Source organism: Eulemur rufifrons, chromosome 30 (genome assembly GCF_041146395.1).
Source record: "Eulemur rufifrons isolate Redbay chromosome 30, OSU_ERuf_1, whole genome shotgun sequence".
NCBI lineage: Eukaryota > Metazoa > Chordata > Mammalia > Primates > Lemuridae > Eulemur > Eulemur rufifrons.
In genome coordinates this window covers 95,219,459-95,233,877 of record NC_091012.1, presented here as the reverse complement: position 1 = coordinate 95,233,877, position 14,419 = coordinate 95,219,459, and the positions used below count along the sequence as shown (strand labels likewise).

Sequence of the window (14,419 nt, the reverse complement as noted above, 5' to 3'; positions counted from 1 at the left end):
CTAGCTAATTCCTTCCAGCCCTAATTCATGAAGGCAGAGACCTCATGGCTTAATCATCTCCTAAAAGCTCCACCTCTTAATATTGTTGTATTGAGGATTAAGTTTCTACATGAATTTTAGAGAGGACACAAACATTCAAACCACAGTAGAAGGAGTAGCTAGAGGACAGTCTCCAAGGTGTGAATGGGCAGAGTGTTGTGTGTGTGTGTGTTTGTGAATATAAAAGAGCTGAGGAAGTATAGTGGTTAAAAGTGTGGGCCCTGTAGCAGAGAATCTGGGCTCATATTCTTCTGTCTTCAGGTGCCAGTGATCTTAGGCAAGTTATTTACTCTCTTTCAGCTTCAGTTTCCTCATCTATAACATAAGGATAACAATAATATCTAGTGTTTGAGGTTGCAGTGAGAATTAAATGAAATAATAATGCACATCGAATATTCAGCAAAGTGCCTGATGCATAAAAAGCACTCAACAGATATTGATCATTGTTATTATTGTTGAGCATTTGTGTGTGTGCAGGGGGTAGGTGGGCATGGGCAATGAAGATACCAGTCTGACTAGAGAAATCCACTTGCATCTAAAAGGAGAGATGTGGCTGCAAATGAGAGGTGGGGCCTGGCTGTGGATGGGGAGAGAATGCCAAAGATCACACTGTCCGTAAGTCGCCAAGTAAGCACTCAAGCTTATTCTGGAATGCCAAATCCTGTGACCTTTCTACTCAACTTACTGTTTCTTTTTACCAGAAAGAAAATTCAGAACAAGTGGTTGTTAAAAGGCGGGGTGTATCACTTCAGCAGGGAGAAAGTGGAAATGTTCAAGACATTATCAAAGGGAAGAAGTAAGATAGGTCCAATGTATGCGAGCTTGTGTGTAGGGAGCAGTGGATATAGGTAGTTAAAAATATGTATTATTGGGTTGGTGTCTGGAGAGCTAGGTTCTAGTTCAGCTCCTATATTTATTGGATGTATGGCCTTAGGCAGGGCACATACCTTCTCTTAGCTTTTTCATAGTAGGGCTAGGAATCCCTGCCCCACCAAAGCAAGGAACAAATGATGAGATACTAAGAAATAGCATGTGGGAAAGCAGGCCATTACCACCACCACCCATAAATAACATATGCACAAGCTCCTGGCATTGCACATGGCACATACCAGGTGCTCCAGAAAAGGTTCTTTGATAAGACTCAGCATCTGTGTGTGTGTGTGTGTATGTATAAAATATGTGTGTGTGTGAAAAAGAAGGACCTGTGTATATTCTTGTGTGGATAGACAGGTGATTAACATAGAGTCCACAGGCCTCCTTTTCTGAGAAATAAAAAGTTGTAGGTGGTATTTCAAGGCTTTCAGCTTCTCTCTCCTACCAGGTACTATCTGGGAAGGTGTTGGCCTCCTTTGGGCTCAGCCCTTGGATGAAATGTCATCCCACATTGAGGGGCATTATGGAGAGAGAATATGTAAGGCATGCCCAGACTTCAATCATTTATGTAACCCAACCAATATTAACCAAGATCCTTCTCTGTGACAGGTACTATACTGTATGTTGGGGCTATGAGCAGAACAGACATAGTTTCTTCCCTTATTAAAATCATGGTCTAGTAGGGGAGTATAATAGTTTTTTATAGCTACTGTAACAAATTACTATAAACTTGGTGGCTTAAAACAACACCAATCAATTTTCTTACAGTTCAGGAAATCAGAAGTCTAAAATGGATCAGCAGGGTTGAGTTCCTTCTGAAGGCTCTAAGGGAGAAGCCATTTCTTTTCCTTTTCCAGCTTCTTGAGACTGCCTGCATCTCTTAGCTTGTGGCCTCTTCTTCTACCTTCAAAACCAGCAATGGCAGGTCAAATCCCCACATCACATCACCCTGATCTCCTCTCATGCCTCTCTCTTCTACTCTTCCACATATAAATACCCTTGTGATTACATTGGGCCCACCTGGGTAATCTAGGACAATCTCTTCATCTTGAGGTCAGCTGATTAGTCACCTTAATTCCATCTGCAACCTTAAAATCTCTTTGTAATATAATATAACATAGTCATAGGTTCTGGAAATTAGGAAGTGGACATGTTTGGGGACCATTATTCTGCCTACTACAGGGAGATAGATATTAAATAAGTAAATACATAGATAAAATACACTATTGCAAACTATAGTAAGTGCTGTGAAGGAAATAAATCTCTGAGACTGATAATAAGGTGTTGTTGGTGCTGTTGTTTTGGTTGGGGGCATTCTCTTTTAGAAAGAATGGGCAAGGAAAGGAGTGATATTTAAACTGAGACCTGAAGGAAGGGAAGGAGCCAGTCATGCAAACAGCCAGAGGAAGAATATTCCTGGAAAAGTGTACCAGGCAGAAGGAACAACATTCCCAAGGACTCTAAGGTGGGAAAAGGTATGACAATGAACAGGAAGTGGAAGCAGCCCAAGTCTAGCCTTACCTAGGAAGTGGGAGAGCTCAGGCAATGGAAAACTTTGCAAAAGTGACTGAGATGATAAATGGGTAAATGTGATGAAGTGAAGCAGTTTCATTACTTCCACCTCCAATTCCCATGCAGTCTATGAGGTCAGAGTCCTGGGGATAGGAAGCAGCCCCCCTAGGCTGGCAGGCAAGCTCATGGCTCCTGGGGTGTGCTGTACTGATCCAGACCCCTGGAAGATAGGAACAACTAGAATGTAAAGCACCATTGCTGGTGCACTCTCAGCTCGGGGATGCAGCCAGCCTGTGGGTGGATGCTGAGAGAGACTTTTGCCCAGGGACCCAGGATGATCTCATTTTCTATGGGAAGCATCATCAATCAGGAGGCCTGGAACTGGGCAGGTTTCTGAGAGATCAAAAGAGAATACAAATCACAACCATTGCCTTCAGAATCTTTTGTTGCAGATATGGAACCCATATTGCAGGAGGAAAAAGACCTCCCCAGTTTCCAGGTCAGCCACTGGACAAGAGAAGCCTGCATTTCTCCTGGGTCTCAGATACTGCCCTGAATCATGGTAGTTACTCATTCCAGGTTTGCTCCCAGCAGAGAGACCCACCAGCCAGTCTCTGTACCCTTTTCCCCCTCCCTAAAAATTTCTCTGCTTCTATTTTTAGGAGATGTTCCCAAAGCATCAGAACTATAGGATCATTCATCTTTTTTATTTTATTTTATTTTTACTAACTTGCTTGATCCTTATGGCTCTTGAGTCTGGAGACCCCGTGGAAAGAACACTGGCCTGGGAGTTAGGAGAACTAGGTTTCTCCCTGAGCAAGTCCATTGGCTTCTCTTGGCCTTAGTTTCCTCACATATAGGATAGGGACATATAACCTAGATAGTGTTAATCCTAAAATAATATTTTCAGGTTCTGATTTCTGTTTTTATCCTTTCATGAGGATATGAGAGAGGTGGGTTTAGGCAGTGATGAAAGACCACGTTCTAAGAGTCGGTGGTTCTATGAGTTAAATGCAGAGCTCTCTCTCTTCTCCCAAACATTCTGATATTCAGACTAAATGTCTGGACCCAGTCATCAGCCAGTACATTTAGGGCTTTGTTGGCCTGAGAAATGTAGAACCAGACTTCTTGTTCTTCAATCCCAAAGCCTGGAGAAGCAGAGGCTGAGGAGTTTGGGCGTGGTTAGTATTTGAGGGGAAACGAGAACAGCTTCTCCTCTGCCAGCACCACATCCTCTGGAGTCATTAGGGAAGCCCAGGAATACATGATGTGGCTGGCTCAGAGGGGCACTTCAAACCTGTGGGAGGGCCCTGAATTTTCTCCACTGAGACACAGCTGCATATGGGCTCACATCTGCATGTACACACATGGCCAGACTGAATATAAACCAGTGTCTTTGGTGCAGTGCGACGTAGGGGGAAGTAAAATATATTTAGGGATGTTTGAGACCTGCATTTCTCAGGTAAAAGAACGTTAGAATGTCTTCTGGTCTGAGACTAGGGGGTAAGGAATGAGAAAAAGTGTTTCAGGAAGGTGAGTCGGGGCAGAAAGGGGCTACTACCTATCAGGCTGGCTTGGGAATACATATTAGGCTCAACCATACACACACAAGCAAATTGACACATAAACAGGCAAGCATGGAAGCATATGGAAAACACACATATGGCCAGAGGCACATGTGGACCCAGGAAGACTCTGGCACCTACATTTATACCCCAAACACACGTAGCTATGATCACCCTTTTTCCATGTGCGAGCACTTTATGGTTTGCAGAAACACTTCTCATATCCAACCTTATATATCCTCCTGACAACAATCTTGGGAGGTGGCTCTCATTATTATTGCAATTTTTGCAGATGAGGAAACTGAAGCTTGGGTTAATCAATGGATTTATCTAAAGTTATTGAACTAGTAAATGGCAAAACTGAGACTAAAACAAGGTCTTCTGGTTCTAAATTCAGTGCTCTTTATACTATCTCACGCTGTTTTCCAGGTGGCACTTTCTCTCTCTCTTTCTCTCTCTCAATCCTATACAAGAAAAGATCATGCAGCCGTCTTGCTGCATATACACAAAAGCATATGCATATAAATAATGCATATAGACCTAGAGTGGCCAGCTAGAGTTGTTGGGCTGTGCTCTCATAATGATCTCAGTATGAGGGAGGGGTCTGCTCCAAGCCCTTAGCCATCCTCTTTTCAGAGCATTGTAGGTGGGAGCTTTCTATCCTGGGCCAATGATTTTGATTAGCCCTACTAAGATGAAGCCTTTGTTTTTTTTTTTTTTTTTTTTTTTTGAGACAGAGTCTCACTCTGTTGCCCAGGCTAGAGTGAGTGCCGTGGCGTCAGCCTAGCTCACAGCAACCTCAAACTCCTGAGCTCAAGCGATCCTCCTGTCTCAGCCTCCTGAGTAGCTGGGACTACAGGCATGCGCCACCATGCCCGGCTAATTTTTTCTATATATATTTTTAGCTGTCCATATAATTTCTTTCTATTTTTAGTAGAGGTGGGGTCTCGCTCTTGCTCAGGCTGGTCTCGAACTCCTGAGCTCAAACGATCCGCCCACCTCGGCCTCCCAGAGTGCTAGGATTACAGGCGTGAGCCACCGCGCCCGGCCAAGATGAAGCCTTTGATCCCCACACCTCAACACTTCCTTGTGTACCACTATAGATTTTTTCCATTGGTCCCAGCTCTGCCCCTTAGCATTCAGAAGTCCAAAGACATAGACGGCATCCTCCTGAATCTTCTCTTCTCAGAGTCAAACATCCTCAGATCCTTCAACTATTCCTCATGTATCCTGGGTCCCAGCCCCTTCTTCAGCCTGATCACTCCCCTATGGAAAGACCCCAGTGTATGTGTGCCCCCCTTAAAGTGGGGAGCCACAGCAGGATGCAGTTCTTCAAAGGAGGTCTGACTAGGGAAGAAGAAGGCAGCACTGTCCCCTTCCTCCTAGACACTAGCCTTCTAGGTTTAAATTAACTCTCCTTGCAGCCAGAACTCACTGCTAACATTTATGGGGTAAGGCCTCAGAGGTCTTTTTAGCTATGCTACTACTAAGCCATATCTGTCCCATCTTTTCCTCATGAGGTTGGCTGTTTGGACTCAAGCATAATCCTTACATTTGTTCTACTTTTAAGGTTTACTATTATTTGGGCTTGTCATAAATTTGGATTCTGATTCTTTTGCCCATCCTATTAACATTCTCTTCCATGTTCCTCTTATTTTCTCCTTTCTTCTCTTCTTTCTCTTCTCCTTCCTCTCCCTCTTCCTCCTTCTCTTTCCTTTTTACTCTTTTATATTAAAAAGTAATTCATGCTCATTAAAAAGTCAAAGTATATACAAATATATATATATATATTAATTAAGAAGTAAAAATTCTCCCTTTACTCTCCTCTCTAATTTCAGTCTTCTCTCCAGAGATGACCACTGCTATCAGTTTGCCATGCATCTTTCTCCTTTTCTGGGGACTTATAAACATATGTGTAAAAGTATGGATATTTTAATTCATAAATGTAATCATACTATTCATGTCATTCTGTGACTTATCGGTGGGTCAAAAACTTCTTTTCATGGTAGCTCATGTTTGCAAAAGGTTGAAAAGCATCCTGCTGTATGGATGTACCATGATGTATTAATATTTAATCAGTGCCCTAGTGATTGCCATTTAGGTTATTTCCCTTAATTATAACAGTACTGTAGTAAATGTCCTTGTAAATGCCTCTTTGTACACAGTGCAGTGTTTTTCTAAGGTAGACTGGTAGCAGAGCTGGCACAATGTGTGTGTGTGTGTGTGTGTGTGTGTGTGTATGTTTGTTGCTGTTGTTGTGAGTTGTGAGAGAGGGAGTAATGAGGTAGGAGATTCTGTTCCATTGGTCTTATCTCCTAAGAGAAGAACTTGAGGCAACGTGAAGGGGAACTTGGGCCCTTTGAGAATATGGACATAATACAAGTTAATAGGTCTACAGGGCTGGAAATGAGAATGGCAGATCCCTCTCTCCTCTGGCCTAGCTGAGCCATCTGTCCTGAGCTCCAAGGATATGCCAGGAAGTGTGCTGGGCTCCTTCTGTGTGGAACACAAAGTATGATCCCTAAACGGGAATAGTTACAGCCCAGCCTGGAATGGAAAAAAAGAAAAAAAAAAGCAGCAGTTGACAAGACGAAGCAGGATATGGGAGGGAGGCCAGATGAGCACTGCAGACCTACTGGGGAGGCAGAGAGCATGAGGAGGGCAGGAGATACCAAGGGGGGCTTCATGCAGGTGGGGCCCAGGAGGCCCACAGACAAAAGCGAGCACCGGGTGCTCCTGTGTGCGGTGAAAGTAACCCAGCTGGAAGACATGGCCAGTGCTAAGGAGCTGTGGGAGGAAGAGAAAGCTAGGAAGGTGGGTGAGTGAGAGAGAGAGAGAGAGAGAGAGAGAGTGTCTATGTGTGTGTTGGGGGATGGGGGAGTCACCTGCCAACTCTGAGCACAGGTGAAGATCACCATGATGACAGCCATGTGGAGACTGGCCATGTGGAGGGTGGCCTGGACAGGAGGGCCTGGAGGCAGGGAGACCAGGGAGGAGCCTGTTCCCATGGTCCAGAGTAGAGTCGGGGAGGGCTCACCTAGGACACGGGCAGTGGAGATGGGAGAGAAGCTGTGAAGGACATACAGAGAGCAGGGCTTGGTGACTGATGGCAGGGTCAGGCAGAGAGTTAAAGATGATGATACCGTGCACACAAAAGACGGTGCTAACAGCCAAACCACCAACAGATACAGAGATGCTGGGAAGGAGAGCTCGAGGGGAGGAAGAGAGTGAGCACCCCTCACAGAGCCTCACGTAGAACCTGGCACCAAACAGGCACCCAGTCACTGCGGGACACACGGGTGGGGTGAAGGGATGGAGAGTTTCCTTCTAGATGTATCGAGTTGGAATTGCAGGCAGTTCCCAAGGGGCTGTCAGCTCAGTGGGCTACTTTCTCTCTGGGCACATGCAGACTGGTCACTGGTCAGTTGGGTTGGAGCTGGGGGCTAGTGGCTCCAGTGGGAGACTGGGAGACCCTTTCTGTGGGGCTAATTTCATATTCCGAAAGGACACTGGCTCAAATTAAATTGATATTGGCTGGCTGGGGGAAGCTCTTGAAAAACTTCCAGCTCTATCAGAGGAAAAGCCAGAGAGAAACTCTCTGCCCTCTCACAGTGGTCCATTAGTGTGATTAATAATAAATATTCCCAGACACTTGATACTGGCAAGATGCCTTATAACCATTGTTTATTATTACCTACTCACTGTCTCAAGCTGTCTGGTCTGGCCACTAAGGTGCAGGGGTGATATGAATCTTAAAATATATCCCCTTCCTTAGGTATGTCTGGTCACAGCTCGGGACTGAGAAGGTCACAGGTTCAGCCTGATGGAATGACTTTGGACTCACCACCTGGGCCCAGATCCCTGTCTCATCATCAACAAATTGTGTGACTTTTGGATAAGTCATGTCACTCCTCAGAGCCTCAACGTCTTTATTTCTACTCTGAAGGTTCTTATGAGGGTTACATGAGGTAAGATGTTGAAATGGCCTTTCCAATGCTCAGCACATGGTAGGTGGATCATTAATATTATCTTCTAGCCTTTTACCCAAATTCTAGCTTTTGTGTCCAAGAAGTGGGTAGAAGACTGAGTATGGTTAAAAGCAAGATTTTCTTACTGCTGCAGTTTGTACTCTCAGCCATATTGTGCCATGAGGGGAATCTCTTTCTTTTGGGGAGATAACAGTATATTCTTTAGCCTATTCTCTTATTTGTGCAAGGGGCAGAATTAGTCAAGTATTTGGGCTGCTGACCCAGGGGAAGGAAAAAAGAGAGAAGGCCTCAGAGTGTGTGGCCTGAAGCTGATGTTTGTCCTCATCTCTGATACATTTCCCTTCTATGAATGGAAGAGAAGAACAGTCTCAAGGCTTAGTTAATTCCTCCCCCAAGGATAAGCCAAGAGCAAATGTGCTGAATGAAGCAGAAGAGATCTTATTTAGATATAAAGGAAGGACTACTCAATAATAATGAAAATGAAAAGCAGCCCTCAGAAAATTCTGAGTGACAAAGAACTTTCAGCTGCTACCATCCAATGGATTAGTTGGCGGGGGTGGGGGTGGGGGTGGGGGGAAGTGGTGGTGGTTCTTTATCCAAAGTATCCCTGGGATTCAGGACCGACCCCCCCCCCTCATTTCCTCTCTGGTATTGCCTTTCCTGCACTACACTGTGTACCCTGAAAAAGGAATGTCACTTAGAATGCAGAAGCTTCTTTATTTCAGTGAGTTTAGATCTAGGATGGGAACGATATATGGGGAGGTGATCAGTGTCCAATTTCATTTCTCTCTTCAGCTTGGCATAGGCTTTCACATTAATCAGCCTTATGCAGGTTTTGTTTTGTTTTGTTTTGTTTTTAAGACAGCTTCTTGCTATGTCGCCCAGGCTGGGGTGTTGCAGTGGGTCAATCACAGTTCGCTGTAGCCTCTTACTGCTGGGCTCAAAAGATCCTCCTGCCTCAGCCTCCCAAGCAGCTGGGACTAGAGGCATGTGCCACCATCCCTGGCTGATTTTTAAATTTTTTGCAGAGTTGGGGGTCTTGCCATGTTACCCAGGCTGGTCTCAAACTCCTGGACTGAAGCAATCCTCCTGTTGCAGCCTCCCAAAGTGCTGGGATTACTGGTGTGAGCTGCTGCCCCCAGCCCTTACCATTCTTGCTTATCATTCCCTTGACTTTGATGCTAAGACTTGCTGCAGTTCCAGAACAACCCCAGTCTCTAAGGAATCCTGAGCCTTTCCAACTCAACCCCAAGTCTGGCCCTAGATCCCAAGTCAAATCTTTTCCTTTTGCATGTCCTGCCTCCTGATTCAGATGAGCCCAGCTTCTTTGGTCTCCAGCTCCAAAAAGTCCCTGTACCACCCTCTGCTCATATTGGCCCTCAGTTATATATACTGCTTGAAGAAGATTTGCCTGTGCCTTCTGGAACTTTCTGAATTCAGCTTGTCTAAAAACCTGTCTCTTCATACCTTTTACTTCCCTTTCCCACGGTAGCCAACCTACGTGTGGATGTTTAGCCTTTATTTCCATATCTTCTCTCTACAAACACTGGCATAAACCTCATCATATCTAAACTCAATTGTGGGAATTACTCTGTTTCCAGGAATTTTGATCTAGCACTCAATTCCCATAGGATCATAGAACGGGTGGGGTGGGGAGATCAGAAATTAGGGCCATATAGGCATAAAGTAGTTTACAAAGAGGTAGGAAACAAAATTGTGTTTCCCTTGCCATCTTGAAGAACAAGAGGGCACCCTGGCTGCCTCTGCTCTACTCTGGAGACAGAAGGATAACTGAGATGAGTCCTTCCTGGTTAGAGGGTTTCGAGTCTAACCTCCAAGCAACGTCCAGCTGTTTGACCAGCTTCTTTCTGGTGAGTGGGGTGGGGGACAGTACTTCCCTGGTTCTAGCCCTCAAAATTTCTTTTTTTGGCTGAATCCATTCTCCACACTACTTGTCTGGCCTTGGGCAAATATGATACTTTCCTCTTTCTGATCCTCCATTCTCCTGAACTGGACTAAATAGTCCTAGACTAAATAGTCTCTGATAGTTTACGTTCTCCCTCCATTTTCCACCCTCTCCTCCCCAAAGGTCCAACTCTACCATTCTCCCTTGGCTCCTCTTTCCCCTACTTCCTTAGCTCTCCCACCCTTTAACATCCCCCAGCCCTGCTTGGACTCCTGTGCCCTCTTTCCGTCTTAGTAATGTGTTCAGTTGCCTGACACTCTCTACTCAGCTCTCCTGTGTGTGGGAGGGGGGAGAGGGTTGGCATGGGAGGTGTGGAAACACAGGGGGTTTCCACTTTCAAGAAAGTTGGAGTGTCCAACCAAGTTCCCCTCCTCCTTTAGGCATTTAGCGTGGTGCTAGTTCCCTGTGAGCTCTAGGTGGAGATGAATGAAGGAGTCAGTGAGTTCCTTGAACTTCTGGGGGAAAAGGGCCATGGAAGTAATAAAGAATGTGATTGGCTGCCATTGCTACCCCTGCTGCTGAATCTTTCTGGTGAGTGCTGCTCTTCCTTGGGGACAACTGCTCACAGAGACTGGGCTTTTCAGGGAGTGCTGCTCTCTCTCTGGACAAATGCTCAGCTAAAGGAAATGGTCTTGGCAGGGAACTTTGTTTGCCCTACCATCCATCAATGAGTCTTGGCAGCAGTGAGAGAAACTGAGGCATATTCAATCATGGACAGAGTTGAATTGGGAAAACAGAGGAGAAGGGAATAGGACTAATGGTTCCTGAGTGCAAATACAAGACTAGCCCTTATGCAACCTTCTTAGGCTCATCTATTGTCCTAGGAAGTTTACTTCCTTGCTCATCTTTTTATAATTTCAGACGGGCAAAGGACCTTGGAAGCCTAGGAGTCCATTCTTGCTACAGAAGAGGAAACTCAATCCCAGAGAGGGGAAGGGACTTACCCAAGGCCACACAGTGGTCATAGGGTGAGTTAATGGCAGAGCTATGAGTAAAAGCCAGGTGTCCTGACCACCTCTTTCAAATATCCTTTCCACTGTTCCAAGCTGGCTCATCATCCCTAAGGTATGTGGTGCCTTTTTTTTCCCAAAGGATACTCAGACCATGGTTCCACATGGCTGTTAGTGGAGAGGAGAAAAAATGACCATGGTTAGCCACTTTCAAACTAAAACTCAGACTTAACCAGATGACTGCAACAGTCTAGAACATTGCCATCCTGGGATTCTGTGACCTTGACAAGAAGTAGAAAGGGAGCTGGCAGATAAATCCCAAGGAAGTGGACTGAGGGGGCATCTAATCTGAGGGAATTATAGCGCCGTCAGAAAGTGAATGTGTTGGGAGACAGGCCAAAACCAGTGCGCTGATTTGAGGAAGGTGAAGACTGGGGTTTGGAGGAAGGAAAGTGAATGGAGGACAGATATACGGAAAAGGATCTCAATTCTGATGAAAATGAGAGCTGAGCAAGGATGGGGAGGAAATATGGTGGGAAAAGGGTACTGCAGAAGAGAATGGATGAAGTGTTGGAGAAGCTGAGGCAGTTTAGCCAAGAGAAGATAAGTTTCCTGGGGACATGGGATCTTCAGACCTCTGAAGAGCTATTAGGGACAGCAGGGGATCTGTGTGGCCCTAAGGAGCAGGGCCTAGATCCACGAGTGGAAGCCACAAAGAAAAGGAGTTCAGATACACACAGGAAGAGCTTTCTAAGAGTCAGGGCTGTCTTGAGAGGGAATGGGCAGCTTTGATAAGTAGTGAGCTCCCCATCGGTGGAAAGTTGGAGTCAGGGGCTGCATAAGCATCTGCTAGGGTGCAGCCCAGGGGCCGGTCCTATGTGGGGGTGGGGCTGGATGACTGGGACGTGGAGGACTAGGGGCTGTTAGGTGGGTGGGATAGGAGCGGGGTGGGTCTGAGTCCGGGGTGGAAGGTTTCCTTGGGCCGCTCAGGCCCAGCCCGGCCCCCCACATGGCCAGGGTGGCCGGGCTGGGCTGGGCTGGGCTGGGCTGGGCTGGGCTGGGTTGGGCGGGGCGAGGCCAGCGGCCGGCAGGGAGGCGGGCGCAAGGGCGGGGAGCGGTGCGGAAGCCGGGCCACATAAAGGAGCGGGCGGCGCGACGGGGGTGGCTCTTTCCTGGGTGGGGTTTGTGAAGTCGTGGCCCGTTAGCAGGAAGCCGAACACTCGCCCGGACGCTAGAGAGGGACCCAATCCGAGCCCCCGGCACCCGAGTCCGACCCGTGTGTACAGCGCGGTCTCAGAGCTGCCCGACAGTTCTAGCCAAACTTCACCAACTCCGCTGCCTTTGCCGCCACCATGCCCAAAACGGTAAGTGCCGTGGGTGGGCACTGTTGACCCCGGAGGCTCTAGCAGACCCTCTTAGCCCTTTGCTGATGGCGGAAGGCTTGGCCGGCAACCAGCCCGCCTGGGTCGCCGCGCCCTCCGCCAAGGCCTGGGGTGAGGAGGGACGGGAGTGGGGTCCTGGTGTGGCGCGCCCTCGGGAGTGAGGGGTGTCCACTGTGTGTACAGGACGGGACCAGCCTCTTTTTCAGGTTTCAGTTCCCTGCGTCGGGTTGCGACGGTGGGGAAGGCTCCGTTGTGAGCTCGGGGTCTTCCCTTTCCCTTGACGGGCCGTGGGTGAAAGAGAATTCTGTTCCAGAGGAGAACACTTTCCCCAGCCCAGGAATTGGCACTTTTCTGGGGCAAGGGTGCCACTGTCCAAGAGGGGCCATGGGAACAGAAAAGTCGGGAGGAGGGTGGGAGTTGCTCAGGGTGGATCCCACACCCCCACTCACCTTTCCCACAGCCTCCCCTGGTGGCTCCAGCTGTTTCCCGTTAGGAGGTGAGGAGAGAGTTGTGGAGGGACTCATCAGCAAGGCTGCTTGCTTTTACTGGAGAGCGCCAACACTTTACTAGGCACTAGTCTCAGGGGAGGCCTACCCCATCTCCTAGGAGAGAGGACTGGTTTCTTCCTCATCTCCACCCGCCAGATCCCTGCCCTTCCCGTTACTTAATGCCGCTCTGTCCCCTCCAGACTGTTCTGTGAGATGTGGGTTCTCTCCTGTCAGGCCACACCTTTCTAGAGTGGTGGTTGATTCTGAGATCTGGTCTCCACCACACTGGTTGTTATGAGAAGAGCAGAAGCCTCCAGGGAGTTGGGCCTAGGGGGGCCGGATGCCCATGAGGGAGGGGTGGGGGAGGGGTGTGCCTGACTAATGAGCTCTGCTTGCGTTTGTGCAAGTCATGCCAAATGGCTGCTGGGGCCCTTCCTTTGCTCAAGAAGGCCTAGTGACCACTCTGGCTTGAGTCCTTTAGGCCAAGCAGCTTGTTGGGATGACGTAGGCTATGCAGTGCTCCCAGACTCGTCTCCCTAGGACTGCCTGAGCCTTGTAGAGCTGAGATAGTGACTAGTAGCCTTGAAAAGAGCTGAAGGCCTCTGGGATGAGAGGAGGAGAGTGGGGGGGGGGACCCAGTTCTTTGGGTTCCTGCTGAGCTTTACTTGCCACGTTGCTGTATTCCTGCCTCACCACCAAGTCATTCTTGCCTTTCCAGAGCCCTGTCCTTCAGAAACACCAAGGTTTCAACAAGTATGTGCTTTCACCATCTCTCTCTGTTAAATTGCTGGTGTTTTTATGACGTGGGGATTTTCCGCACTTTCTTCCCAAACCACCCCCCCCCACACACACACACAAAGTGAGAATGGTTTTGCAAAGAGAGGGGAAAAACTCCACTGTCTCTGCCAACACAGCAATTTATGAAGATACTTCCAGGAGCCTCTTTGGGTCTGTCTCTCTGTGGTTGACTCCTGACTCCTCTTAAGGTGTGGCTTTGCCTGAATAGTTGGGTGGATCTCTGGGAATAGGCTTTGCTCCATGGCCTCTCTTCCCTTAGGGGCATATCTCATCCTTAATTCTGAGATATCCCACCTTTAAATATAACTTGAGGGTCCTGGATGTTGCCTCACAGTTGTATTAACCATCTCATCTCAGTCAAAATTGAAAAAGAAGACAGTGATGATCCTTTTCCTGGGTATGGAGAGAGATTGGAGTATGTATGAGCTGTTTGGGGTCAGGCTCATACTCCTGGGGTACTGAAGGTACCTGAAGACTGAAGATATTTTTATGCAGATTGATTGAAACTTGAATCAAATTGGAAGGAGCCAGCTGAGTTTTGATAGACTGGAAGCATTAGAGAATTTTCTATGCTGTTTGACTCAAGGAATGGTCAACTTTTAGGAAAAATAACTATCATGCCTGTTAAGACGATAGAATCTTAACCTGAAAGGGACTTTGGAGACTCAGTGAGGCTATTTAACCCTACAGGAAAAGACCTACCTAAGGGCACATGGTAACTGAGCCAGAATTGGGTCCAGGCTCTCTGATGCCCATCCTATTGACCCCCCTACTCTGACCCAATGATTGGGTTATTGAAGTTTGAGTTCTCTCTCTTGCTCAAAGCAAGTTGCTCCCTGTTCTCAGGCCTTCACGGT

At 47.3% G+C, this 14,419-nt stretch overlaps 1 protein-coding gene across 2 annotated transcripts in view; it reads left to right on the top strand.

Annotated features, from left to right (window-relative positions):
• Positions 1 to 10,994: 10,994 nt before the first annotated feature.
• The window catches only part of MSN (moesin), a 68,303-nt gene continuing 64,878 nt past the window's right edge, over positions 10,995 to 14,419 (top strand). Inside the window, exons 1-2 of one of the 2 annotated variants that reach the window (XM_069463159.1) lie at positions 10,995 to 11,009; positions 12,103 to 12,258. In XM_069463159.1, the coding sequence (XP_069319260.1) occupies positions 12,247 to 12,258 (12 nt within the window). In that variant the 5' untranslated portion in view covers positions 10,995 to 11,009; positions 12,103 to 12,246. Of the gene's footprint in view, positions 11,010 to 12,057; positions 12,259 to 14,419 lie in introns of those variants that run through there. The other variant, XM_069463157.1, reaches the window with a different exon arrangement.